Raw genomic sequence first — 27,350 nt, forward strand, 5'->3', positions numbered from 1 at the left:
AAGTGTTCATATGCAAGCTTTGATTAGAAATGCTAGCCTCTGTAGTCAGTGTGCAGTAAATTACATTAAACCCAATTAAGATATGGTCATTAAAGAAAGATTGATGCCATCAGGTCTTGATGGTTTCAAGTATCAGATTGTTAACAGCCATCATGATAATGGGTCATCGACCTGAAGCACTGACTTGGTTTCTCTCTCCACGAGATTAGTGTGCAAAATTAAAGCACATGGTAGTGGGGGTAATGTACTGAAATGGATAGAGAACTGGTTGGCTGAGAGTTGGGATAAACTTGTCCTTTTCAGAATGGCAGGCAGTGACTAGTGGGGTGCCACAGGGCTCAGTGCTGGGACCCCAGCTCTTTACAATATACATTAATGATTTTGGATGAAGGAATTGAGTAATATCTCCAAGTTTGCAGATAAAGCTAAGCTGGATGGCAGTGAGCGCTGTGAGGAGGATGCCAAGAGGCTTCAGTGTAACTTGGACAGGTTAGGTGAGTGGGCAAATGCATGGCAGATGCAGTATAATGTGGATAAATGTGAGGTTATCCACTTTGGTCACAAAAACACGAAGGCAGAATATTATCTGAATGGCGGCAGATTAGGAAAAGGGGAGGTGCAATGAGACCTGGGTGCCATGGTATATCAGTCATTGAAAGTTGGCATGCAGGTACAGCAGGCGGTTAAGGCAAATGGCATGTTGGCCTTCATAGCAAGGGAATTTGAGTACAGGGGCAGGGAGGTGTTGCTACAGTTGTACAGGGCCTTGGTGAGGCCTCACCTGGAATATGGTGTTCAGTTTTGGTCGCCTAATCTGAGGAAGGACATTCTTGCTATTGAGGGAGTGCAGCGAAGGTTCACCAGACTGATTCCCGGGATGGCTGGACTGACATATGAGGAGAGACTGGATCAAGTGGGCCTTTATTCACTGGAGTTTAGAAGGACGAGAGGGGATCTCATAGAAACGTATAAGATTCTGACGGGATGGGACAGGTTAGATGCGGGAAGAATGTTCCCGATGTTGGGGAAGTCCAGAACCAGGAGACACAGTCTTAGGATAAGGGGCAGGCCATTTAGGACTGAGATGAGGAGAAGCTTCTTCACTCAGAGTTGTTAACCTGTGTAATTCCCTGCCGCAGAGTTGTTGATGCCAGTTCATTGGATATATTCAAGAGGGAGTTAGATATGGCCCTTACGGCTAAAGGGATCAAGGGGTATGGAGAGAAAGCAGGAAAGGGATACTGAGGTGAATGATCAGCCATGATCTCATTGAATGGTGGTGCAGGCTTGAAGGGCCAAATGGCCTACTCCTGCACCTATTTTCTATGTTTCTATGTTTCTAATTGATTCCAACATTTTCCCCACTACTGATGTCAGGCTAACCAGTCTATAATTACCCATTTTCTCTCTCCCTCCTTGTTTAAAAAGTGGGGTTACATTAGCTACCTTCCAGTCCATAGGAACTGATCCAGAGTTAATAGACTATTGGAAGATGATCACCAATGCATCCACTATTTCTAGGGCCACTTCCTTAAGTACTCTGGGATGCAGACTATCAGGCCCCGGGGATTTATCAGCTTTCAATCCCATCAATTTCCCTTACACAATTTCTCACCTAATAAGGATTTCCTTCAGTTCTTCCTCCTCTCTAGACCCTCGGTCCCCTGGTATTTCCGGAAGCTTATGTGTATCTTCCTTCGTGAAGACAGAATCAAAGTATTTGTTCAATTGGTCTGCCATTTCTTTGTTCCCCATTATAAATTCACCTGAATCTAACTGCAAGGGACCTACGTTTGTCTTCACTAATCTTTTTCTCTTCACATATTTATAAAAGCTTTTGCAGTCAGTTTTTATTTTCCCAGCAAGCTGCCTCTCATATTCTATTTTCCCCCTCCTAATTAAACCCTTTGTCCGCCTCTGCTGAAGTATAAAATTCTCCTAGTTCAGGTTTGCTGCTTTTTCTGGCCAATTTGTGTGTCTCTTCCTTGGATTTAACACTATCCTTAATTTCCCTGGTTAGCCACGATTGAGCCACCTTCCCAGTTTTATTTTTTACTCCAGACAGGGATGTACAATTGTTGAAGTTCATCCATGTGATCTTTAAATATTTGCCATTGCCAGCCCTTTAAGTATAATTTTTTATTCCAATAAGGGTATTAAGGGTTATGGGGAGCGGGCGGGTAAGTGGAGTTGAGTCCACGGCCAGATCAGCCATTATCTTGTTGAGTTGCAGAGCAGGCTCAAGGGGGTAGATGGCCTACTCCTGTTCTTGCCAGTCTATTCTAAACAATTCACATCTCATACCATCGAAGTTACCTTTCCTTAAGTTCAGGACCATAGTCTCTGAATTAACTGTCACTCCAACTTAATTAAAAATTGTACCATATTTATGGTCAATCTTCCCCAAGGGACCTCGCACAAGATTGCTAATTTGTCCTTTCTCATTACACATCACCCAGTCAAGCATGGCCAGCCCTCTGGTTGGTTCCTCGACATTGGTCTAGAAAACCCATCCCTAATACACTCCAGAAAATCCTCCTCCTCCACCGTATTGCTACCAGTTTGCTTAGCCCAATCTATTTATTAGATTAAAGTTTCCCATGATAACTGCTGCACCTTTATTGTATGTATCCCCAATTTCTTGTTTGATGCTGTCCCCAACCTCACTACTGCTGTTTAGTGGGAGTGGTGTACAGATCACCAGTATTTTCTGCCCTTTGGTATTCTGCAGCTCCACCCATACAGATTCCACATCATCCAAGCTAATGTTCTTCCTTATTATTGCGTTAATTTATATTCAACCAGCAACGATACCCCACCTCCTTTTCCTCTGTCTATCCTTCCTGGATGTTGAGTTCACAGCCTTGGTCACCCTGGAGCCATGTCTCCGAGATGCCAATCATTTATTAATTGCTGCCTGTGCAGTTTGTTGATAGAACTCAACCACCTCTATGTTTGAAGTATTCAGTCACTCTCGACTCCACCAACAACAGAACCTCCAGTCACATTGGTGCTATCCTTTGGACTCTCCCAAAACCCTTTCACTTTGCTACTCTTCTAAAAAGAGCCTCCTCAAAACAACTGCTTGCCACTAGTTTCTCCTCTAATGCATGTTAGGCCACTTCCTACATGAAAGCCATTGTATAAACAGAAGTTGTTGCTTGTGGACAATAAAAACACATTTCCTGCAGCAGTTGCATTCTGTTTTTGGATAGCTGGCACTAGATTGCAGAAATTAGGACAGGGGTCCAGAGACACAGCATTTGCGAAGAGGCTCCCATACAAATGCTTGCAAACCAACGTGTTAGATCTGCGTGCATTCTTATGCACTGTTCCACACTCTCAGACTGGAATTTTCAAAGTCTTCTGAAGTAAATCATTATATACAGGACCAGTTCAGGCACAACCACCATTCCTGTCACCAGTGAGGTCAGAGCTAGTCTAAATATTTAGCTCTACGATACAACAAACAGTCCCTCCCTAAAGAATTTTATAAAAGGTCTGTGTATTGCTAGCAAGGAGGAGCTGCTCCTCTGCATACCAACAGTAAAAAAAAAGCCAATATATAATTGTTGCTGTAAAACAGCTGAATATGGCACAACCGAGAAGACTCCAGGATGGACTTTAGACATTTAGGATTCCACCCCCTCCCAGAATCTGTTCCACAGTTAAATTAGATCGTGACTGTTCTGTATATGTTAACTCAATATCCCTCAATACCTTTAGCAAACAAAACCCCATCGTCTCTGCCTTGAAAATGTCAACTGACACAGCATCATTTTCTTTTTGCGGGGGGGGGGGTAAGAGGGGAAAGAAAGGAGAGAGAGGAGAGGAGAACGAGAGAAGAAGAGTGTTCCAGCTTTCCATTGCCCTGTGAAGAAAGGACTCCCAATTTCACTTCCAAATGACTTGGCTCCCAATTTTAAGGCTATACCCCCATAGTTCTGAATTCCCCCCACTCGAGGCAATAGCTTCTTGGTACCTACCCGATTGAATCCCTTAATCATTTGGAAGACCTTGAGGAGATCAATCCTTCAACGAAAGGGAATACAAACATTTTTTGCAACCTTTCCTCAATTTAATCCTTTAAGCCCCACTAACATTGCAGTAAATCTGCACTACCCCCACCATTCCAAGGCCAATATATCTTTCTTGAGGTGCTCAAAGATGGAGTCTGACCAAGGTCTGTAGGACTGAAGCATAACTTCCTCCCACTTGTATTCAAATCTCCTTGAGAAAGGCTACACTTGGATTATTTTTTGTATCTGTACATTGGAGTGGAGGGTAGCCAATGTAACCCGACTTTTTAAAAAAGGAGAGAGAGAAAACAGGGAATTATAGACCGGTCAGCCTGACATCGGTAGTGGGTAAAATGATGGAATCAATTATTAAGGATGTCATAGCAGTGCATTTGGAAAGAGGTAATATGATAAATCCATGCTGACTTGGACCTATGAAAGGGAAATCATGCTTGACAAATCTTCTGGAATTTTTTGAGGATGTTTCCAGTCGAGTGGACAAGGGAGAACCAGTTGATGTGGTGTATTTGGACTTTCAGAAGGCTTTCGACAAGGTCCCACACAAGAGATTAATGTGCAAAGTTAAAGCACATGGGATTGGGGGTAGTGTGCTGACATGGATTGAGAACTGGTTGTCAGACAGGAAGCAAAGAGTAGGAGTAAATGGGTACTTTTCAGAATGGCAGGCAGTGACTAGTGGGGTACCACAAGGTTCTGTGCTGGGGCCCCAGCTGTTTACATTGTACATTAATGATTTAGATGATGGGATTAAATGTAGTATCTCCAAATTTGCAGATGACACTAAGTTGGGTGGCAGTGAGAGCTGCAAGGAGGATGCTAGGAGGCTGCAGTGACTGGGATAGGTTCGGCGAGTGGGCAAATGCATGGCAGATGAAGTATAATGTGGATAAATGTGAGGTTATCCACTTTGGTGGTAAAAACAGAGAGACAGACTATTATCTGAATGGTGACAGATTAGGAAAAGGGGAGGTGCAACGAGACCTGGGTGTCATGGTACATCAGTCATTGAAGGTTGGCATGCAGGTACAGCAGGCAGTTAAGAAAGCAAATGGCATGTTGGCCTTCATAGCAAGGGGATTTGAGTACAGGGGCAGGGAGGTGTTACTACAGTTGTACAGGGCCTTGGTGAGGCCACATCTGGAGTATTGTGTTCAGTTTTGGTCTCCCAACTTGAGGAAGGACATTCTTGCTATTGAGGGAGTGCAGCAAAGGTTCACCAGACTGATTCCCGGGATGGCGGGACAGATATATCAAGAAAGACTGGATCAACTGGGCTTGTATTCACTGGAGTTCAGAAGAATGAGAGGGGATCTCATAGAAACGTTTAAAATTCTGACGGGTTTAGACAGGTTAGATGCAGGAAGAATGTTCCCAATGTTGGGGAAGTCCAGAACCAGGGGTCACAGTCTAAGGATAAGGGGTAAGCCATTTAGGACCGAGGTGAGGAGAAACTTCTTCACCCAGAGAGTGGTGAACCTGTGGAATTCGCTACCAAGAAAGTTGTTGAGGCCAATTCACTAAATATATTCAAAAAGGAGTTAGATATAGTCCTTACTACTAGGGGGAAATCAAGGGGTATGGTGAGAAAGCAGGAATGGGGTACTGAAATTGCATGTTCAGCCATGAACTCATTGAATGGTGGTGCAGGCTCGAATGGCCTACTCCTGACCTTATTTTCTATGTTTCTCTGAGCTTTTAACAACATGTACATGGACACACATCCAGAAATCCATTTACTCATCCACAGCTTCTGTTCTCCCCACCCCCCCATTAAGAAAGCATCAGATTTGTCTTTGCAGATTCCCAAGTGGATGACCTTACACTTCCCCTACATTGAAGTTTATCCACCATAATTTTACTGCTCAATTATGCCTTGCCCCTTTGTAGCATCCTGCTCCCATCCACACGACTAATTCTGCCTCCTAACTCAAGTGCCATTTGGACACTTGGGTATTACAACTCTATAATTTATGACTTGGATGCAGGAACAAACATATCTAGTGTAACGCTGAAGCCCCAGTACAGATCCCTGGGGTCATTCTTAATTGTCCCTTCAATGTTTATATAGTAATCTGAAGATTAGATTGGATTGGTGGATGATGGAAAAGCAGACAAAGGAGTATGGGAACAGTGGGTAAATGTAATACACATGAGCAAAAACACTGACATGGTCTGGTTGGGCCAAATGGCCAGTTTTCATTTAGCAGCTTCCATGTAGTATAGAATTTCAAACAAGCATTTTAGAAATTCCTGGTGTCCAGGCCAACATTTCTCCCTCATCACTACCACCAACAAGTGATCATTCATCTATGTTGTGGTTTGCGAGATCATACTGTGTACAAGTTAGCTGCTACGTATGCTAGTTAACAACAAATGCACTCTGACATAATTCATTGGCTGAAACATTTGGGAGGGTCCCAGGGATAAAAGATAATGTTATACATCAGCACTTTCTCTTCATGTGCAGTCTGACATTTCAGCCACAGGTGCATCGGAGAGACTGGTCCGGATTCCACTCACTCGCCTTCAATGAAGTCAGTCAATCATACACCCAAGGGGTTCGAGTTTTCTGAATGGCAAGGCTATTGATAGCTGTACTGCATTACAATATACGAGTTGTACTGAACATTGAAGACTGTAATTATTCCAAAGTGTGGCTGAAATCTGGCCAAAGCTTTCAAACTGGACAAGACAAAAAACAAGTGCCCAAATGCCCAGTTTCAGACCATAAGCCTCTGACCATCCTACATACAGGAGGCAGATCAACTCCAAATGTACCCAGAATGTTTAACATTTGCACAAAGCCAATGTGACTAGGCTGAATTATAAAATGCTTCCCTGATGATGCCAGAACTGGCTTATCTGCTTGATGGGAATACAACTATGATAATCAACTCATCCTACAATATTGCAAAAACCAGTTTATTGTAAAAACATGGTCTCCCCTATAAAGTAGGGTTAAATGGTGAATGAGTGAATCCTTGAATCAATGCAACACAGATCTGCCCAATGACAATTTGTACTAGAGCATAGTAACAGCCATGTCTTTTGCTACCCACAGCCTATCAGATTTCAGACACAATTAAAAAGCCAGTATTCCCAAAGTATGATTATTGCACACATAAAAGTCCCAACCCCCATACAATTATTTTTAGCAAGAGCTGGAATCGTCAAACTATTAGTGATTTATTCCAATCTTGACCAGCTTGCCAGCCAATTAAATAAAAAAAAAAATCTGGCATCAGAAACTCACAAAAAGTGGTCAGGAATGAGAAAGGCCAAAATCAAGACAAGCAAAATGAAAGCTGGTTTTAAAAAAAGTCAGGCTAGCTTACTTCAGCATCTGAAAAGAACATGGCATTTGTATACAAACTTTTGAGATTGCACATGAAAATAAATCAATTTCCAAAAACAAATGCTGCATTAATGTTTTGTGCTCAGACCATGAAGATTGTGCGATACACAAAATTATTCAGCACAATAACTGAGGGCTAAAGTCAAAACTAACATTCAGCTTTTCTTCCCCCATATGGAATTACTTAAAAGTTCAACCAAAATGTTTGGCTTCTTGCATTGCAGAAAGTTCAGTGGGCTCGGAGCCAGATCCCTTCTGCACATTTAACCAACAGACAGTTTACAAACGGATATATAGAGGACATCATTAAATGTGATCTCTGAATAGTTCAATATTCTGCTAGTAAGCTGATTCAATACACTGCTCATTTATTATAACTGTCAGGCCAAAATACATTTCTAAAATGATTAGTTTTTAAAATGTTAAACTTTCTGAAATGACTGCTTCATCTTCCTGCATCCCCAACATTAAGAGGTGTACCCATCTCAATGCTGTTGCTAGGTTACTTGCAATTTTGGAAATGCAACACTAATAGCAACTTTGCTCAACCAGTCAACCGATCGGAGGTGCTGTATGTAGAATAGTTTATCTTGCAATCTTAAATTGTCACCATCAGGAATGTTAATTTAACTACAAACTTGAATTAACGATTTCCTGAACTAAACTTAGCACACTGACTGTTTTCAGATACATGACATCACTGAGCAGATTTGAGGGGGGGCGGGGGGAGGAAAGAGAGAGAGAGAGCGAGCGAGCGCAAGCACAAGCACATTGCACTATTTCCTTAACCATGAGTAATGAATAACTCAACACATTGTTCCATAACCCACAATTTGCCCCACCCTCAAGGATCAGTATTTCTGTTACCATAGCCAGATGACTAAGCTTGCACCATATACATGAGCTACAAAATACCCGATGTGAACAAGTGAGCAGTTTTTAATCTGTTGGCAGTGCAGGATGATGCAGTACCATAATTAGCCATTTGAGTTCAGAATCCTGTCAGCATTAAAAGAAAATCACATTTGAAAAAAGGACTTTTCAGCACCAACTAACAAGAGCCATTTTACTCAACCAGCACATTCCCTTCAAACATGGAGAGGTGGAGAAAGCACATCAGAGTGTCAATCATAAAAGATGAACACAGCATTTGAGGGAAATTAGGCAAGTTGGAAGGAACAAAGGGGAGAAAGGAAAGGCTGCCATCTAGCCCACCATAAAAAGATGTCTGTGTACAGGGAGGGAAAGCAGCATTTGTTGGAAGATCAATATTTGTGAATGGAACTTTGGGATAACTAAAGCACATTCAATGCAAGTTTACTGGATCCATTTTAAAGTAGCAGACATGAAAACCTCACCATTTTAATTAAGTAGCTATTTCTGATAATAGTGCGAGCCACTCCTGGTTTGCAGAACATGCCTCTACAAAACAGCAAACAATGCACAACTATAGCCCAGAACACTTCTAAACACGTTGCAGCGAGTCATGAGAGACTAGATGGCAGCTGCTGGCGCACAAGAAAATAAGATTTCACAATTTCTAGTGGTTAAGATGAACACTCAAAATCTAGTCAACTAGATATTTTCTTCACTTTTCTGAACAAACACAGAAAAGCTAGACAAGCCCCTTCCCCTCTCTGCACATTCACTTTTTCAGTTGCACAAGTGTAAACAAGAATTAGTTGATCAGATTTCAAAGACACATAGTTCATTGTCTCATGGAGGATTTCATCAAGATACTTATTCAGAGAATGTAGTTTAGTTCTCCACTCCTACCTCAACCCATAATCATCAACCAAGAGGGTTCAATTCCTTCCAAGCTGAAGCTCGCCATCACAAGGTTTTCTACTTATAATAAACTTCATTCGCTAGATTCCTGTAATCTACTATATAACAGTCAGGATTTCAATACAGAAATCAGATATTCTGCCATAAATTAATGTTGTGAACTGCAAGTACTGGAAAGGTTACAGAGTGACTAATGAGACAGGAATGTCTGATGTTGTGCATTTCCATCCACCCTCAAACAGATGCCGAGCTCAGCCAGAAAATGTGGAGGCTGTGGAATAAACTGAACGTTAATACTTTACTTAACTTCTTCAAATAAAGTTTGTGATCATTATTATAGTAAATACATTCCTTCAGACAAGTAGAAGCGATTTGATTGTATCCTGAAAACATCCAAGTCAGTCAGTGTTAAAAAGTCAAACGTGGTTGAGATAAATGACAAGTATATTTAGCTAGATTGCATAGACTTTAGACCCACAACGAGCAACATGCATTTATAATGGTGCTCATATGCAGGAAGCCATCTCAGGCACAGTAGAGGGAAAGGCCTTTAAAGCAAAGCAAAAAAAGGTGGGAATGGGGTGGCACTCAATATTTAAAAAGTACTTTGTAGAAAATTCCAGAGAGAGAGAGAGAGAGAGAGAGAGAGAGAGAGAGAGAGAGAGAGAGAGAGAGAGAGAGAGAGAGAGAGAGAGAGAGAGAGAGAGAGAGAGAAAGAGCGAGCGAGCGAGCGAGCAAAAAAGAGAAAAAAAAACACTGTTGAAATACTCAAATGATACCACACCTAAAAGAATCAATACACACATTACTTGCATATTAGAGTATTAATAAAACTATACTGCCAGGTACATAAAAACAGAAGGTACCATCCAGGCAGGTAAAGTCCCTTCAAGGACTGTTCCCAAATTGCTCATTTATATTCATAATGTACCTTCAGAATTCAAGTCTGTGCAAACGCATGTGTTACAATTATTTGCATTTATACAACGTATATCTAACAGAAAAACACCCAAGTTGTTTTTGGGGGGGGGGGGGGGAGGGGGAAAGAGAAGGAATGGATGCTGAGCCTGTGAGGTAGTTAGCGGTGACTAAACGCTTGCTCAAAGAGGTTTTAAGAGAAGAAAGGGTGGATGTTTTTGGAGGAAGTTCCGAAGAGTAGAGCTTGCTGAAGGCTCTGCCACAAAGAGTGCATAGAATGCCAGAGTCAGAAGCAGAATGCATGAGAGAAGAGCAAGGCTGGAGGCAAGGTGAAGTGATGTGTAGAAGACGACAAGGATTTTAAACTTAATACATTGGGGACAGAGGACCAGGATAGATCAGCAGAGATGGGACGAGTAGGACTGAATGCAGATAGCCAAGTTCTGGACAAATTGCAGTTTATGAAAAGTGGAACAGGGCATTGGAAGGAGAAAAAAAATCAGGTGGTGATGAAAGCATGGACAGGGGTACTCATGGTAGTAATGTTTGCAAACATGGAATATCACAGTTTGAGACAGATAAGATACAGGGTTTGAAGCTGGGGTTTGGGTCCAACAGGATGTGACGGGGGAGGGGGGGGGGGGCAGCATAGTTTATGCTTTTGGTTTTTCTGGTCCATCAGAACTTCATTGTCCAACAGGTAATTTGACATCACCAAGATGGCCATGAAGTAAAGGGAAGAAGCAGAGAGGTACAGTTCGAAATCAGCACACATGGAAGCTGACTATGCCAGAAGATGATGCCACAAAGGGATAGCATATAAATGAAAAAAGGGCCAGAGATAAATCCTTGGGGAACTCCAGGGATATACATGTAGGTGTAGAAGCAGAAGCCATTGCCGGAGATGCTCATGCTGCAAGAAGATGTATAGGAGTGGAACCAAGTAAGGGCAGTAACATTAGCAGTGGAGGATGGTAGTCAATTATGATAAATTCAAATGAAAAGACTAAAAAATATAGATGAATAATATGCTGCGGTTGCAGTTACAGGTGATTTTTTTCCAGCTATGAATAGAGCGGGAGCTAAAATGAGACCTCATCTGTTGGTTCAGGTGGATGTAAAAATTTCCATACCACTACTCCCAAAAAAAACAAGCAGGACTGTGCGCGTTTTGGTCAGCATTCCTTCAATTACCACCAAAAACAGAATAAGTGCTCATTCATCACTTTTGCCATTTGTGGGACCTTGTTGTGCACAAATTGACTGCCACATTTGCCTACATTAGTGACTGTACACAGAAGCAATTAATTTGTTGAGGTGACTAGGGAAGCCTTACAGATGCAAGCCCTCTCTTTCAAGAGGAAAGCAATGTTAGAGATAGGATAGTAGTTAGAGGTGTAGGACAGGCCAAGGAAGAGGTGTTGACAGAGTTCTAAAAAGGGAGAAAACAAGTGCCCGAGAAAAGTAGCAGACGATGATGCAAGTACACAGATCAATAAAGGTAGCATGCAAGGAGGGGGACAGAGGGAGCCAAAGAAGTTTGCCGAGGGAAAGGTTAGAGGTAGGCACAAAGAGGAGAAGGTGGTGGCTAAGTCAGGTGACCTCAGTCTTCAAGATGAAGGATTCATAGAAATCCTCACATTTGGTGTTAATTGCAGGTAGATGGGGGGTTGGAGAGATATTGGTCATAGAGAAAAGAAACTAAGGTTTGTCCTGACTAGAGCATAGAGGATGTGGATGGAGTGGCGGGGGGGGGGGGGGGGGGGTGGAAAGAGAGACATGGTAATGCCGGACATCTTGTTTTTCTGCTTGAATGTCTTATGTAATAACTCAAGAGCTAAGTAGTGTCTCAATGCTCAACATAAGCAAGCAGTGGTTCACAAGACTCATTTGAGCAAACCTGGTCGCACAGTCTGCAACCCTCCAACGTTATGGTGTACTAGGAAAACAGGGACAGAAGATGGAGAGAGACCTGGTGATGAGAAGGGAGCTGTTAAGTATGTTGACAACAGCAATGGTGCTGTGATGGGTAGAGGGTTGGACAATTGAGAGTTTGAAAGGTGAGATAATCAAAGAGTTGGGGGTGGGGTGCAGTGCAGGAAGAGAAAGAGCATAGTGGGATTGGGAGATGTGGATATTAAGGGAAGAGGAAGTGATCTGAAATAGCCTCATCAGTAATTGAGACTAGAGGTAATCATGTGTGTGTTATGTATTGAACCCCTTGTAACCTGTATTACACCACCAGAGGGCCTACCTGTTGGAGTACCAAAGGATCCCAGCATCCCTTGGGAGCATGGTGTATATAAGCAGGCCATCTACGAGATACCTGCACTCTGGAGTCTTAAAGGAGCTAAGGTCACACTTACGTTCATAATAAAGGGCGAACAGTGAGTATCAGTGTGGATGATGGAGCACTAAAAACTCATTAAGGCACTGCATTGGAATATATGAATTTCAAATACAAACTGAAATCATGAAAAATCAATCAATCAAAGTCCAATATTATCAGTTCAGCCGCACAATTACAGAACACCCACGATTATACTTTTCAACTATGAAATGGCATTGTGAAGGATGGCTCTAGTGGAGTATTGGACAATTGAGAAATATCTTGGCTTCGGCCCAAATTTAATGTCATTGTCACTGAACATCTGCACTTTCATTTCAGTGTCATGCATTTCACTAGTTCCAAGCCAGGAAGTAAGAGGACATTTAAGGAAATGGAAAAAGGAAAAAAAAAAATCACAAGCACTATATTATATATATATATATATATATTATATAAAAATAAATGGACGCACTTGTGCAGGTGAATGCAACAGCCATTTGGCACAAAGGAATGTTCTATAGACAGCAATGAGATGAATGACTAGTTAATCTGTTTTGGTGGCGTTTTTCAAATAGGTTATTCAGGACACCAGGAAAATTCTCTACTCATTTAAATAGTGATATGGGATCTTTAAAGTCCACTTGAATCACAAAAATAGTGTCTTGGTTTCATATTATCCAAAAGTACAACTCAGACCATGCATCAATACAGGCAGATCAGTCTAGTTCCATACACAAACCTTGGAGTTGGACTTGAATTCTGACTCCAAGGCAAGGGAATTACCAAATGGTCCAAGCTCTCACGAAGTAATTGTTAAAACTTGGTAAAACCAAGTGCAGTTCAAATAGAACACAAGAACATAAGAAATAGGAGGAGTAGGCCATACGGCCCCTCGAGCCTGCTCCGTCATTTAATACTATCATGACTAATCCGATCATGGACTCAGATCCACTTCCCTGCCAGCTCCCCATAACCCCTTATTCATTAAGAAAAGGTCTGTCTTAAATTTATTCAATGACCCAGCGAATTCCACAGATTTACTACCCTCAGAAGAAATTTCTCCTCATCTCAGTTTTAAAATGGGCAGCCCCTTATTCTAAGATAATGCCCCCTAGTTCTTGTCTCCCCATCAGTGTAAACATCCTTTCTGCATCCACCTCGTCCAGCCCCCTCAATCTTACACATTTCGATAAGATCACCTCTCATTCTTCGGATTTCCAATGAGTAGAGGCCCAACCTACTCAATCTTTCTTCATATGTCAACCCCCTCATCTCCAGAATCAACCTAGTGAACCTTCTCTGAACTGCCTCCAAAAGCAAGTATATCCTCTCAAATATGGAAACCAAAACTGTACACAGTATTCCAGGTGTGGCCTCACCAAGACCCTGTAAGACTTCCATGCTTTTATACTCCATCCCCTTTGCAATAAAGACCAAGATTCCATTTGCCTTCCTGATCACTTGCTGTACCTGCATACTATCCTTTTGTTTCATGCACAAGTACCCCCAGGTCCCACTATACTGCAGCACTTGCCAATTTTTCTCTAAATAACTTGCTCTTTGATTTTTTTGAAAAAAAAGTGCATAACCTCACTTTCCAACATTATACTCCCATCTGCCAAATTTTTGGCCACTTCCTTTTTCAGGTTTTTTGTGTCCTCTTCACACATTGCTGACAATACAAAGATAGGAGGAAAAGCAAACTTGACTCAGTCCCTTCATTCAAGTCGTTAATATCGATTGTAAATAGTTGGGGTCCCAGCAATGATCCCTGCGGCACCCCACTAGTTACTGATTGCCAACCCAAGAATGAACCAATTATCCTGACTGTTTTCTGTCAGTGAGCCAATCCTCTATCCATGCTAACATATTGCCCCCCCAACCCCATGAACTTTTATCTTGTGCAGTAACCTTTTGTGGCACCTTGTCAAATGCCTTCTGGAAGTCCAAATACACCACATCCACTGGTTCCCCTTTATCCACCCTGGTTATTACATGCTCAAAGAATTCCAGTGAATTTGTCAAACATGACTTCCCCTTCATAAATCCATGCTGAATCTACATGACTGAATTATGCTTTTCCAAAATGTCCTGCTACTGCTTCTTTAATAATGGACTCCAACATTTTCCCAACCACAGATGTTAGGCTAACTGGTCTATAGTTTCCTGCTTTTTGTCTGTCTCCTTTTTAAAAAAAAAAATAGGGGCGTTACATTTGCAGTTTTCCAATCTGCAGGGACCCCCCCAGAATCTAACCAATGCATCCACTATCACTGCCATTACTTCTCAGTCGCATGCCATCAGATCTAGGGGAGGGGAGGATGGATCGATCTATCTATCTATGCCACAGGTGGCTATCGTTTCTTTTACACCCTTTCTTTCACACTGGAATATATTTTTCTTGAGAGTTATGAAATATCTCCTTAAATGTACACCACTGTTCATCAACCACCTTACACTTTCATCAATTTTCCCAGTCCACTTTAGGCAACTCTGCCGTCATACCTTTGTAGTCTTCTTTATTTAAGCTCAGTATGCTAGTTTGAGATCCAACTTTCTCACCCTCCATCTGAATTTGAAATTCAACTACTCATTCCAAAGAGATCCTTTATTCAGATTGTTTATTAATCCTGTCTCATTACACAGGACCAGATCCAAGATGGTCTACCCCCTAGTTGGTTCCATTACATACTGCTCAAGGAACCTTCTGACTGGTGATTATGGTACTCTAACATGGCAAGTGACAAGGAAGTCACAGTTCTATCTTTTAGGATGAAAGACAGGTGTCAACCAACCATAATGAATCAATAATCTGACTATGCATGTTAACGGCAATATTCTGACAGTACTGTGGAATAGGATACTGCATTAAAAAATCCAATCTGCACAAAAGAATACAAGTACCATGTCCACTGAAATTAAGCGGTTACCAAAGTTGTTTTATGTGGAAAGAAACACGCCTATAGATTATACAGAAACTACAGCAACATCACTGTACACAAAATACAAGAAACATTGTAAAACTTTGACCAATTGTTGCATTAACACTGATACGGGTCTTTCATGATAGAACTCCAATACTAATGGATTGCTGCAAAAAGGTAGGAAATAAATACATTCAATTAACCATTAAAATACATACTTGTCTTTTCCAATTGTCTCATAGTCCTTAACCACAACAAGAATTGATGAGGAAGCATTTAGGGGCTCTCCCTTCAAATCAAATTCAATTTTCTGCAGGTAGAGAAATAAGGCAATGGTCAACAATTTTTAATCCCTAATGAAGTCTATTATTTAATTAACACATTTCAATTACTCATCCTGAGTTTAAGGCAAGTGGTGAACTTTACTGTTAATTATCTGCCCAGCATCTATCTGAAAACAGGAAGAAATGTGGGAACATTTGATTAACATTTAAGCTGGCTGAAAAATTGGGAGGAATGAATGGATCAATTTGTAAAATTAATTTCAGAGGATTGCTTTTGCTAGTCATATTCAGATTGATGGGAGTATTAATAAAAAAATAATAAATAATAAATATTATAATAAGGCACTAGACCAAGATGTCCAGATGACAATTAGAACATTAACTCTAATCGGACCCCCAAATAAGATTACATCCATATCACTCTGCAATATCTGTTAGTATATGGAGTTTAAAAAAAAAGGTTAGTTTTGGTCTAAGCACCATCTTACCTCATTCCACACTGGGTTCAACTCACTGTCAATGGACTTGGTTTTTTTCTTTTCACCTGAAAGAAGAGTTGAAAAACAGTCACATTTGCAAGTTACTTAAATTCAGACGGCACGTTGAGGAGCTCCAGATATGGAACAGCAAAACAGAGTTAATATTTTAAAGAGATGACCTAAAAAGGTCTGAATATTACCACCCTACACAGATCATTCTTTAATCCCTTTCCACAAACAGCACAAAAATCTTATTCGGCACCCCGAACACTAGCACTTTGGAAACAGATCAAAGGGAAGTCCATTTGCCTACCCCAATTACAATATTTACTTCACACCCTGGTATACAAGAACATGTCAACACAACTCGAGACATTCATATGTCAAAGTATAAATAATTTCATTCATTCCTGGCTTGTCCAAATGGGATCCTGGCCAAAATAGTTCCGAGGATACCCAAAACTCTCAAAATCATATGGAACATGTCAGATATGGCAAAATCTTGATAACTAGACCAGGAACTGTACCAGAACCAGACTAGAAACAAATTGCAGTTTATTTATACACATTTTATTTGGATGCACAAATGACTTCCCCTCTGCTACGGTATCTGTTTTCTCTAGTGAATCTTGACATTCCCCAGCAGTAAGGTACAGTTTTCTTATTCATTTGTGAAGCCTCGGATAGATATAGATTATAGTTATCTCTGTTCCAGTATCAGGATAAACTTGCAGGATACGCTAAGATCCTCACTGTTAGACTGAGTACTGTTTAACTCCAAGGAGCTATGACCTTGGCTCTGCTTTAATAAGACACAAAAGGTGCCGAATATACAAAATGGCTGGCCTTTTATACTTGGGCTGCACATACGTGCGTGCAGCCCAATGGCCTCTAACAGTGACGCCATCCAATGGCTAGTGATCCCAAAAGTACATACATGACACTCACTCGAGTAGATTTATGCATGTGGATAGTCCCATTTCAAGTTCACAACTACAGAAAAGATATAACTTATTAGAACAGCTAAATTACAAATGGAAGAACGCTGCAAAGAAGCAGACATAAGAAAGCCCTTCAGATCACCTGATATATTTGAGCAAGAAAGCAAGACAAAGGCAAATCTCTTTCTAGTAACTTATTTACAGACACAATTTTACATTTCACGGTGTACAATATGTAGTGTACCTTGAATTTCCTATTTTGACCGGAACCAATGTCCTAGGGGGAGTGTTTGCTAGTGCTGTTGGGGAGGAGTTAAACTAATGTGGCAGGGGGATGGGAACCAGATGAGACAGAGGGAAACAAAATGGAGGCAGAAGCAAAAGACAGAAAGGAGATAAGTAAAAGTGGAGGGCAGAGAAACCCAAGGCAAAAAACAAAAAGGGCCACTGTACAGCAAAATTCTAAAGGGTCAAAGTGTAATAAAAAGGCAAGCATAAAAGCTCGGTGCCTCAATGAGAGGAGTATTTGGAACCCAGGAGAGGGCTCCGAGCTAGTTAGAGTGGGTGAGAGAGCTCAGATGAACAGGACCCCAAGAAAGAATGCAAAAGACAGAAGGCAACAGAGCAGAGTAGCACTGGGGTAAGTGTAAACAACAAGGTGACAGGAAGGGACTGCAGGAGGGGTCAAAACTAAAAATCATGGTTTAAAAACTAGTATTAAAACACTCTACCTAAACGCACACAGCATTCGAAATAAAGTAAATCAGTTGACGGCACAAATCATTACAAATGGGTATGATTTGGTGGCCATTACAGAAACGTGGTTGCAGGGTGGCCAAGACTGGGAATTAAATATACAGGGGTATCTGACAATTCAGAAAGATAGACAAGGGAAAGGAGGTGGGGTAGCTCTGTTAATAAAGGATGATACTCAGGGCAGTTGTGAGAGATGATATTGGCTCTAATGATGAACAAAATGTTGAATCATTGTGGGTGGAGATTAGAGATAGTAAGGGGAAAGTGTCACTGGTGGGTGTAGTTTATCGGCCCCCAAATAATAACTTCACGGTGGGGCGGGCAATAAATCAAGGGAGTAATGGAAGCATGTGAAAAAGGAACGGCAAAGTCATGGGGGATTTTAACCAACATATCGATTGGTCAAATCAAATCGCACGGGGTAGCCTTGAGGAGGAATTCATAGTATGTATACGGGATTGTTTCTTACAGAACCTACAAGGGAACAAGCTATCTTAGATCTGGTCCTGTGCAATGAGACAGGAATAATAAACGATCTCCTAGTAAAAGATCCTCTTGGAATGCGTGATCACAGTATGGTTGAATTTGTAATACAGATTGAGGGTGAGGAAGTAGTGTCTCAAACCAGCTTACTATGCTTAAACAAAAGGGGACTACAGTGGGATGAGGGCAGAATTGGCTAAAGTAGACTGGAAACACAGACTAAATGGTGGTACAATTGAGGAACAGTGGAGGCATTTTAAGGAGCTCTTTCATAGTGCTCAACAAAAATATATTCCAGTGAAAAAGGGTGGTAAGAGAAGGAATAACCAGCAGTGGATAACCAAGGAAATAAAGGAGTGTATCAAATTAAAAACCAATGCGTATAAGGTGGCCAAGGTTAGTGGGAAACTAGAAGATTGGGAACATTTTAAACGACAGCAAAGAATGACTAAGAAAGCAATAAAGAAAGGAAAGATAGATTACGAAAGTAAACTTGCGCAAAACATAAAAACAGATAGTAAAAGCTTTTACCAATATATAAAACGGAAAAGTGTGATTAAAGTAAATGTTGGTCCCTTAGAAGATGAGAAGGGGGATTTAATAATGGGAAATGTGGAAATGGCTGAGACCTTAAACAATTATTTTGCTTCGGTCTTCACAGTGGAAGACACAAAAACCATGCCAAATATTGCTCGTCACGGGAATGTGGGAAGGGAGGACCTCGAGATAATCACTATCACTAGGGGGGTAGTGCTGGACAGGCTAATGGGACTCAAGGTAGACAAGTCCCCTGGTCCGGATGAAATGCATCCCAGGGTATTAAAAGAGATGGCGGAAGTTATAGCAGATGCATTCGTTATAATCTACCAAAATTCTCTGGACTCTGGGGAGGTACCAGCAGACTGGAAAGCAGCTAATGGGGACAGACAAAAGGCAGGTAACTATAGGCCGGTTAGTTTAACATCTGTAGTGGGGAAAATGCTTAAAGCTATCATTAAGGAAGAAATTGCAGGACATCTAGATAGGAATAGTGCAATCAAGCAGACGCAACATGGATTCATGAAGGGGAAATCATGTTTAACTAATTTACTGGAATTCTTTGAGGATATAACGAGCATGGTGGATAGAGGTGTACCGATGGATGTGGTGTATTTGGATTTCCAAAAGGCTTTCAATAAGGTGCCACACAGAAGGTTACTGCAGAAGATAAAGGTACGCGGAGTCAGAGGAAATGTATTAGCATGGATAGAGAATTGGCTGGCTAACAGAAAGCAGAGAGTCGGGATAAATGGGTCCTTTTCGGGTCGGAAATCGGTGGTTAGTGGTGTGCCACAGGGATCGGTGCTGGGGCCACAACTGTTTACAATATACATAGATGACCTGAAAGAGGGACAGAGTGTAGTGTAACAAAATTTGCAGATGACAAAGATTAGTGGGAAAGCGGGTTGTGTAGAGGACACACAGAGAAGCTGCAGAGATTTAGATAGGTTAAGCGAATGGGCTAAGGTTTGGCAGATGGAATACAATGTCAGAAAATGTGAGGTCATCCACCTTGGGGAAAAAAACAAAACAGTAAAAGGGAATATTATTTGAATGGGGAGAAATTACAACATGCTGCGGTGCAGAAGGACCTGGGGGTTCTCGTGCATGAATCCCAAAAAGTTAGTTTGCAGGTAATCAGGAAGGCGAATGGAATGTTGGCCTCCATTGCGAGAGGGATGGAGTACAAAAGCAGGGAGGTCCTGCTGCAACTGTATAGGGTATTGGTGAGGCCGCACCTGGAGTACTGCGTGCAGTTTTGGTCACCTTATTTAAGGAAGGATATATTAGCCTTGGAGGGGGTACAGAGACGATTCATTATGCTGATTCCGGAGATGAGGGGGTTACCTTATGATGATAGATTGAGTAGACTGGGTCTTTACTCGTTGGAGTTCAGAAGGATGAGGGGTGATCTTATAGAAACATTTAAAATAATGAAAGGGAGAGACAAGTTGGAGGCAGAGAGTTGTTTCCACTGGTTGGGGAGACTAGAACTAGGGGGCACAGCCTCAAAATACGGGGGAGCCAATTTAAAACCGAGTTGAAAAGGAATTTCTTCTCCCAGAGGGTTGTGAATCTGTGGAATTCTCTGCCCAAGGAAGCAGTTGAGGCTAGCTCATTGAATGTATTCAATTCACAGATAGATAGATTTTTAACCAATAAGGGAATTGAGGGTTACAGGGAGCAGGCGGGTAAGTGGAGCCGAGTCCACGGCCAGATCAGCCATGATCTTGTTGAATGGCGGAGCAGGCTCGAGAGGCTAGATGGCGTTCTTATGTTCTTATGTTCTTACCAAGTTATACTCTATCTTGTGTTTGGCAACTTTTATACAAACTATTCTGAATCTGAATATTAGTCAGAGAATCTTTTTTTAAATAAAATGCTGAGTGTTCCCTGCAGATTTTATATTTCTATCAATAATGTTGTAGTTGTGAAATACAAATGGACTATTCTTATTAACAACGTAGACTGAAGTCCAGAGATGATAGATTCTGCAATTTTCAATAGCCATAGCATAAACAAACCTCAGGACGCAACTTCTAGGAGTTTGTATCAAAATTCTCTTGACAAACTTGGGAAACAACAGTTGACTGAAGGGTCAGTTTGGCAATAAATAGCAAGTATATTGTAGGACTACATTATCTGCAATATGCACACAGAGGGCAATGATGTGGAACTCGGTCCTAAATGGCTTACCCCTTACCCTTAGACTGTGACCCCTGGTTCTGGACTTCCCCAACAATCGGGAACATTCTTCCTGCATCTAACCTGTCGAATCCCGTCAGAATTTTATGTTTCTGAGATCGCCTCTCATTCTTCTAAATTCCAGTGAATATAAGCCTAGTCGATCCAGTCTTTCTTCATATGGCAGTCCTGCCATCCCAGGAATCAGCCTGGTGAACCTTCGCTGTACTCCCTCAATAGCAAGAATGTCCTTCCTCAGGTTAGGAGACCAAAACTGTACACAATACTCAAGGTGTGATCTCACCAAGGCCCTGTACAACTGCAGCAAGACCTCCCTGCTCCTATACTCAAATCCCCTCGCAATGAAGGCCAGCATGCCATTAGCTTTCTTTATTGCCTGCTGTACCTGCATGCCTACCTTCAATGACTGATGTACCATGGCACCCAGGTCTCGTTGCACCTTCCCTTTTAATAAAAATCGGTCACCATTCAGATAATAGCCTGCCTTCCTGTTTTTGCCACCAAAATGGATAACCTCACACTTATCCACATTATACTGCATCTGCCATGCATTTGTCCATTCACCTAACTTGTCCAAGTCCCCCTGCAGCATCCTAGCATCCGCCTCGCAGCTCACACTGCCACCTAGCTTAGTGTCATCTGAAAACTTGGAGATATTACATTCAATTCCTTCGTCTAAATCATTAATGTATATTGTAAATAGCTGGTGTCCCAGCACTGAACCTTGCGACACCACACTAGTTACTGCCTGCCATTCTGAAAAGGACCAGTTTATTCCCACTCTTTGCTTCCTGTCTGCCAATCAGTTCTCTATCCACTTCACTACATTACCCCCAATACCACGTGCCTTAACTTTGCACACTAATCTCATGTGGGACCTTGTCAAAAGCCTTTTGAAAGTCCAAATACATCACATCCACTGGTTCTCCCTTGTCCACTCTACCAGTTACATCCTCAAAAAATTCTAGAAGATTTGTCAAGCATGATTTCCCTTTCATAAATCCACACTGACTGGATCGATCCTGTCACTGCTTTCCAAATGCGCTGCTATTACATCTTTAATAATTGATTCCAGCATTTTCCCCACCACTGATGTCAGGCTAACTGGTCTATAATTCCTTGTTTTCTCTCCCCCTCCTTTTTAAAAAAAGTGGGGTTACATTAGCTACCGTCCAATCCCGAGGAACTGAACGAGAGTCCATGGAATGTTGGAAAATTACCACCAATGTATCTACTATTTCTAGGGCCACTTCCTTCAATACTCTGGGATGCAGACTATCAGGCCCTGGGGATTTATCAGCCTTCAGTCCCTTCAATTTGCCCAACACCATTTCCTGATTGATGAGGATTTCCCTCGGTCCCCTAATATTTTCGGGAGGTTATTCGTGTCTTCCTTAGGTGAAGACAGAACCAAAGTATTTGTTCAATTGGTCTGCCATTTCCTTGTTCCCCATTATGAATTCACCTGATTCTGACTGCAAGGGACCTACATTAGTCTTCACTAATCTTTTTCTCTTCACATATCTATAGAAGCTTTTGCAGTCAGTTTTTATGTTCCCTGCAAGCTTACTCTCATACTCTATTTTCCCCTCCTAATTCAACCCTTAGAACTCCTCTACTGAATTCTACATTTCTCCCAGTCCTCAGGTTTGCTGCTTTTTCTAGCCAACTTATATGCCTCTTCCTTGGATTTAACACTTTCCCTAATTTCCCTTGTTAGCCACAGTTGAGCCACCTTCCCTTTTTTATTCTTATGCCACATCGAGATGTACAATTGTTGTAGTTCATCCGTGTGATATTTAAAATGTCTGCCATTGCCTATCCACCGTCAATCCTTTAAGTATTATTCTCCAGTATATCATAGCCAATTCACATCTCAGACCATCAAAGTTTCCTTTCTTTAAGTTCAGGACCCTAGTCTCTGAATTAACTGTCACGCTTCATTTTAAAATGAATAATTCTACCATATTATGGTCACTCTTCCCCAAAAGGCCTCGCACAAGATTGCTAATCAATTCTCTCTCGTTACACAAGACCCAGTCTAGGATGGCCTGCTCTCCGGTTGGTTCCTCGACATATTGGTCCAGAAAACCATCCCTTATACACTCCAGGAAATCCTCCTCCACAGCATTACTACCAGTTTGGTTGACCCAATCAATATGTAGATTCAAGTCACCCATGATAACTGCTGCACCCTTATTGCAGCATCCCCAACCTCCCTACTACTGTTTGGTGGTATGTACACAACTCCCACTAATGTTTTCTGCCCTTTGGTGTTTCACAGCTTTACTCATAGATTCCACATCATCCAGGCTACTAATGTCCTTCCTTACTATTGCATTAATCTCCTCTTTAACCAGTAATGCTACCCCACCTCCTTTTCCTTCTTGAATATTGAATACCCTTGAATGTTGAGTTCCCAGCCTTGTTTACCTTGGAGTCATGTCTCCGTAATCCCAATTGCATCATATGTCTGCACAGTCAATTCATCCACATTACAAATGCTCCTCGCATTGAGACTCAGCCATCAGGCTTGTTTTTTTTTTTAAAAACACTCTTTGTCCTTTTAGAATTATGTTGTAATGTGGCCCTTGATTTTTCTGCCCTCCACTCTTGCTTTTCTCCTTCCTATCTTTTGCTTCTGCCCCCTTTTTATTTCTCTCTACCTCCCTGCATAGAGTCCCATCCCCCTGCCATTTTAGTTTAAACCCTCCCCAACCGCACCAGCAAACACTCTGCCTAGGACATCGATTCTGTCCTGCCCAGGTACAGACCGTCCGGTTTGTACTGGTTCCACCTCCCCCAGAGCCAGTTCCAATGTCCCAGGAATTTGAATCCCTCCTCCTTGCACCATTCCTCAAGCCACATATTCATCTGAGCTATCCTGCAATTCCTACTCTGACTAGCATGTGGCACTAGTAGCAATCCTGAGATTACTACCTTTGAGGTCCTACTTTTTAATTTAACTCCTAGCTCCCTAAATTCAACTTTTAGGACCTCATCCAATTTTTTTCCTATATCGTTGGTACCTATATGTCCGACAGCTGGCTGTTCACCCTCCCCCTCCAGAATGCACATTGAGGGTCAGAATTCAAACCTAGCCAGGAAAGGGCTGGAAAGCACTACAATCTGACCCAAGTCATATCAGATGCTTTTCTTAGAATAAATGTGAATTGGAATTATATAATCAAAAAAGTTTAATCACAAAGGAATTGGATTTGAATCATATAAATGACTGCTTCAAATGTTGATCTCAACTTAATGTTGAGACATATTGAACCACAGGTGGAATGGAAGGGCTACATAAACAGCAGCATGTTGCCTAACAATAACTAATCAAGAACAAAAGCCACTGAAAAAGAATTAAATCATACTGCTGACAGTTGAACACAGAGGCTGCGCAATTAAACAGACCAGACCTGTAATATTTCAGGTTACTCCAATTCTGGAAATAGTGTATGTCTACATGTTTAGTTATTTGGACAGGCATCATGAGTTTGCAATTGTTAACACCATAAGTATGTTTACACACAATTACAATGTAACGATTATAAACAAACACCAAATGGAAACAGGCAATGGTTATTATTCAAGGCATTACATTTTAATGTTAGAGGACATCAGAAGTCCTCATGAGCACAAAGTTTTAGGGAGGGATGATTCATACTCAGCCACCCAAACATTCCTGAAGAAACAGATGACCAACTCCCAAAAATCAGACATCAGAAAGGGTGACAAGCATCAGTAAATTTCATTTAATTGAAACAAGACCCTTGGTTTTTCAATTAATATATACATTTTCCTCTTCCCTTCTAAAAGGCATCAACTCTTTGGCAGGGTGAAGATTTAGATACTTATTACCACCCCTCTGGTAACTCTACAAAGTGATTCTTCTTCATCATCATCATCATCAGCAGGAATCCAGGAGGACTTGCTTCCCTCTAAAACTGAGTCCTTAGGTGGCTGAACAGTCCAATACGAGAACCACAATCCCAGTCACGGGGGGGGGGGGGGGGCGGGGAAGACAGATAGGCGTTGAGGGAAAGGGTAGGTGGGATAGGTTTGCCACACGCTCTTTCCGCTGCCTGCGCTTGATTTCTGCATGTACAAAGTGATTATTCTTATTCATGTGACCCCCAAGACAGTGAGTGTCAATCAAGGGAGACCATGTCACAGCCAAACCAGATCCAGTTCTCATCACATATCACCAAGACAATTCCAGCAGGGGATTGCTGAACAGCAAACAGAGCAGAAACCAACGGATGTTTCTCTTTCTCACCTGAGCCGAATTGTAGCAGTCCAGCTAGAGGTCAACCAACTCAGCTATTACCAGAAACCAGAGCCAACAAGCAAAAGGTGCCCACAAATGAAGAACTCAATTCAGCTTGGCCCCTCCACTAATAAACGCAGTTAGGAAAAAGACAATCCTAGTCTTCTATAGGGCATACGTTTATTTTGTTTGTACTGGTGGACTGCTGCTGGTGTACACAGTAGGCAAGGACCGAACAAGCTTATCGGTAGCTAGGCCTACAGTAAATAGCAGAGGCTTATATCAACTCAGGACACCAACTGGGACAGGAAGTACTTGTACCGGGGCTTTCTTTTATGGTTTGATAAAAGAACTGGATGAAGTCGGGCTGCATTTGTGCGCTGCCCTCCTGCAGTGGAATTATATTAACCCAATGAGGGTCGAAAAACGTTGTAAATTTATTTTAAAAGTTAATAAATAAATCTAGGATCAACTATCAGATACCATTTCAGCATAAAAGTTCGAACAGATATCCCCCAACGTTATGTCGGACTTAAACTGCAACAATCCTCAAAGAGTGAGTCAGAAGGACGAACTTGCGTTGTTTTTTCCAAGCTGAATTTCGATTTAAAAAAAAATCAACGGCCACACCTTAAGGCAACAGAAAGTCAATGCAGCTTGGTACTTCACTTGAATTTGGGGGACACAACTTGGGGTGGGGTAAATGGGACACTTATAGTGTTGGTTTAGTTAAATAACAGACATATTCTAATCACAAAAGTCCGCTAAAGGGAAAGCAGCTTTGGGCGGAGGAGCAGAGACTTCACCGTGCATCTGTAACGTTGATAATCACCAATTAAATATTCTTATTAAACAAAACAACTTGCAACGGCATTAAAAGAATCATAAGCAGTTTTACTCCAACATCCTTTGGCTGTGGTGTGCAACTAGTTCTTATATACTGTCGGCGTATAGTTTGGTTATATTTTAATACACTCACCTTTGAAAGTAACCCCTACTATGGGGTCGGGTGTTCCAAATTTTGAGCCAGGAAGATTGCTGGCGGACTCGACTATTAAACGAAGCATCTCGACATCCCCCAGCAGAGACAGATGTTTGCAGCAACTGCATTCAGTCTGACATCAATAACAGATCTACCGACTCGCCGCTGGTGAAAGGGGAAATGAGTAATAGCTCCTAATGAGTTCTTTAATAGATGGGGAAGTTGAGGCGGATTGGTTCCCGCACCTGTAAACCGATACCTGCGTCACCTACCCAAGCACAAGCACCGAGAAACAGACAAGACAGCGTGTGCCGTCAAAAACCATTGCCACGTAGCGCAAAAGTGAAAAGGAACTTCTTAAAACGAATGGAAAATTCATGGACACGCCTCGCGAAAGCTTTGCTTCACTTGCTTAAGCTGAAGAGTGCATGTTTTTTGGTAAACGCACAGCTTGTAGTCCAATAAAGCCAGTCAGTTAGAACTAGTCCCATTCCTGCTGTCAGGCTGCGGGGATTGGTTAGGGTTCAGGTTACAACTCGACTTTTGTTTTTCAACTGCGTCTCAAATGTTCAGGGAAATCACGGCTATGGTTGACCACGTCAGAGAGCAGCACAATGTCGATTAGAATTCCAGAGTTAAACATATCACGAACTTTGGTCAGGGCATAAATCAGCGCATTTGTGCACTAAAAACCACAGAATGATAAAATACTGATTCAATGAAATCACAGTTACTGCAGAGTCCAACCACATCCAGCTCTGCAAATCATACACACTCACTCATTTGCCGTTTAATCTCAAAGGGAGGCAACTTGGATGAATGGCGGTGACTGCAGCCAATCACATCAAGACATAATTTCCCAATGGTATTTATTGTAAAGATTATAATGGCACAGTATGAGAACTTATGGATGTTCACTTAGAAAGAAAGAATTGCATTTATATAGCGCCTTTCACAACCACCAGACTAATCAAAGCACTTTACAGCCAATTAAGTATTTTTGGAGTGTAGTCACTGTTGTCATGTGGGAAACACGGCAGCCAACTTGTGCACAGC

The 27,350-nt window shown here is 41.7% G+C and overlaps 1 protein-coding gene across 1 annotated transcript in view; it reads right to left on the reverse strand.

Moving 5' to 3' along the window:
• LOC139260334 (myoferlin-like) overlaps nt 1–27,041 on the reverse strand; it is a 301,635-nt gene extending 274,594 nt beyond the window's left edge. Inside the window, exons 1-3 of the mRNA XM_070876822.1 lie at nt 26,292–27,041; nt 16,127–16,182; nt 15,573–15,664 (exon numbers count right to left, since the gene is read on the reverse strand). Of these exons, the coding sequence (XP_070732923.1) occupies nt 15,573–15,664; nt 16,127–16,182; nt 26,292–26,379 (236 nt within the window). The 5' untranslated portion in view covers nt 26,380–27,041. The remainder of the gene's footprint in view (nt 1–15,572; nt 15,665–16,126; nt 16,183–26,291) is intronic.
• Nucleotides 27,042–27,350: the final 309 nt, after the last annotated feature.

The sequence above is a fragment of the Pristiophorus japonicus genome, chromosome 3 (genome assembly GCF_044704955.1).
Source record: "Pristiophorus japonicus isolate sPriJap1 chromosome 3, sPriJap1.hap1, whole genome shotgun sequence".
In the NCBI taxonomy this organism is placed as follows: Eukaryota; Metazoa; Chordata; class Chondrichthyes; family Pristiophoridae; genus Pristiophorus; species Pristiophorus japonicus.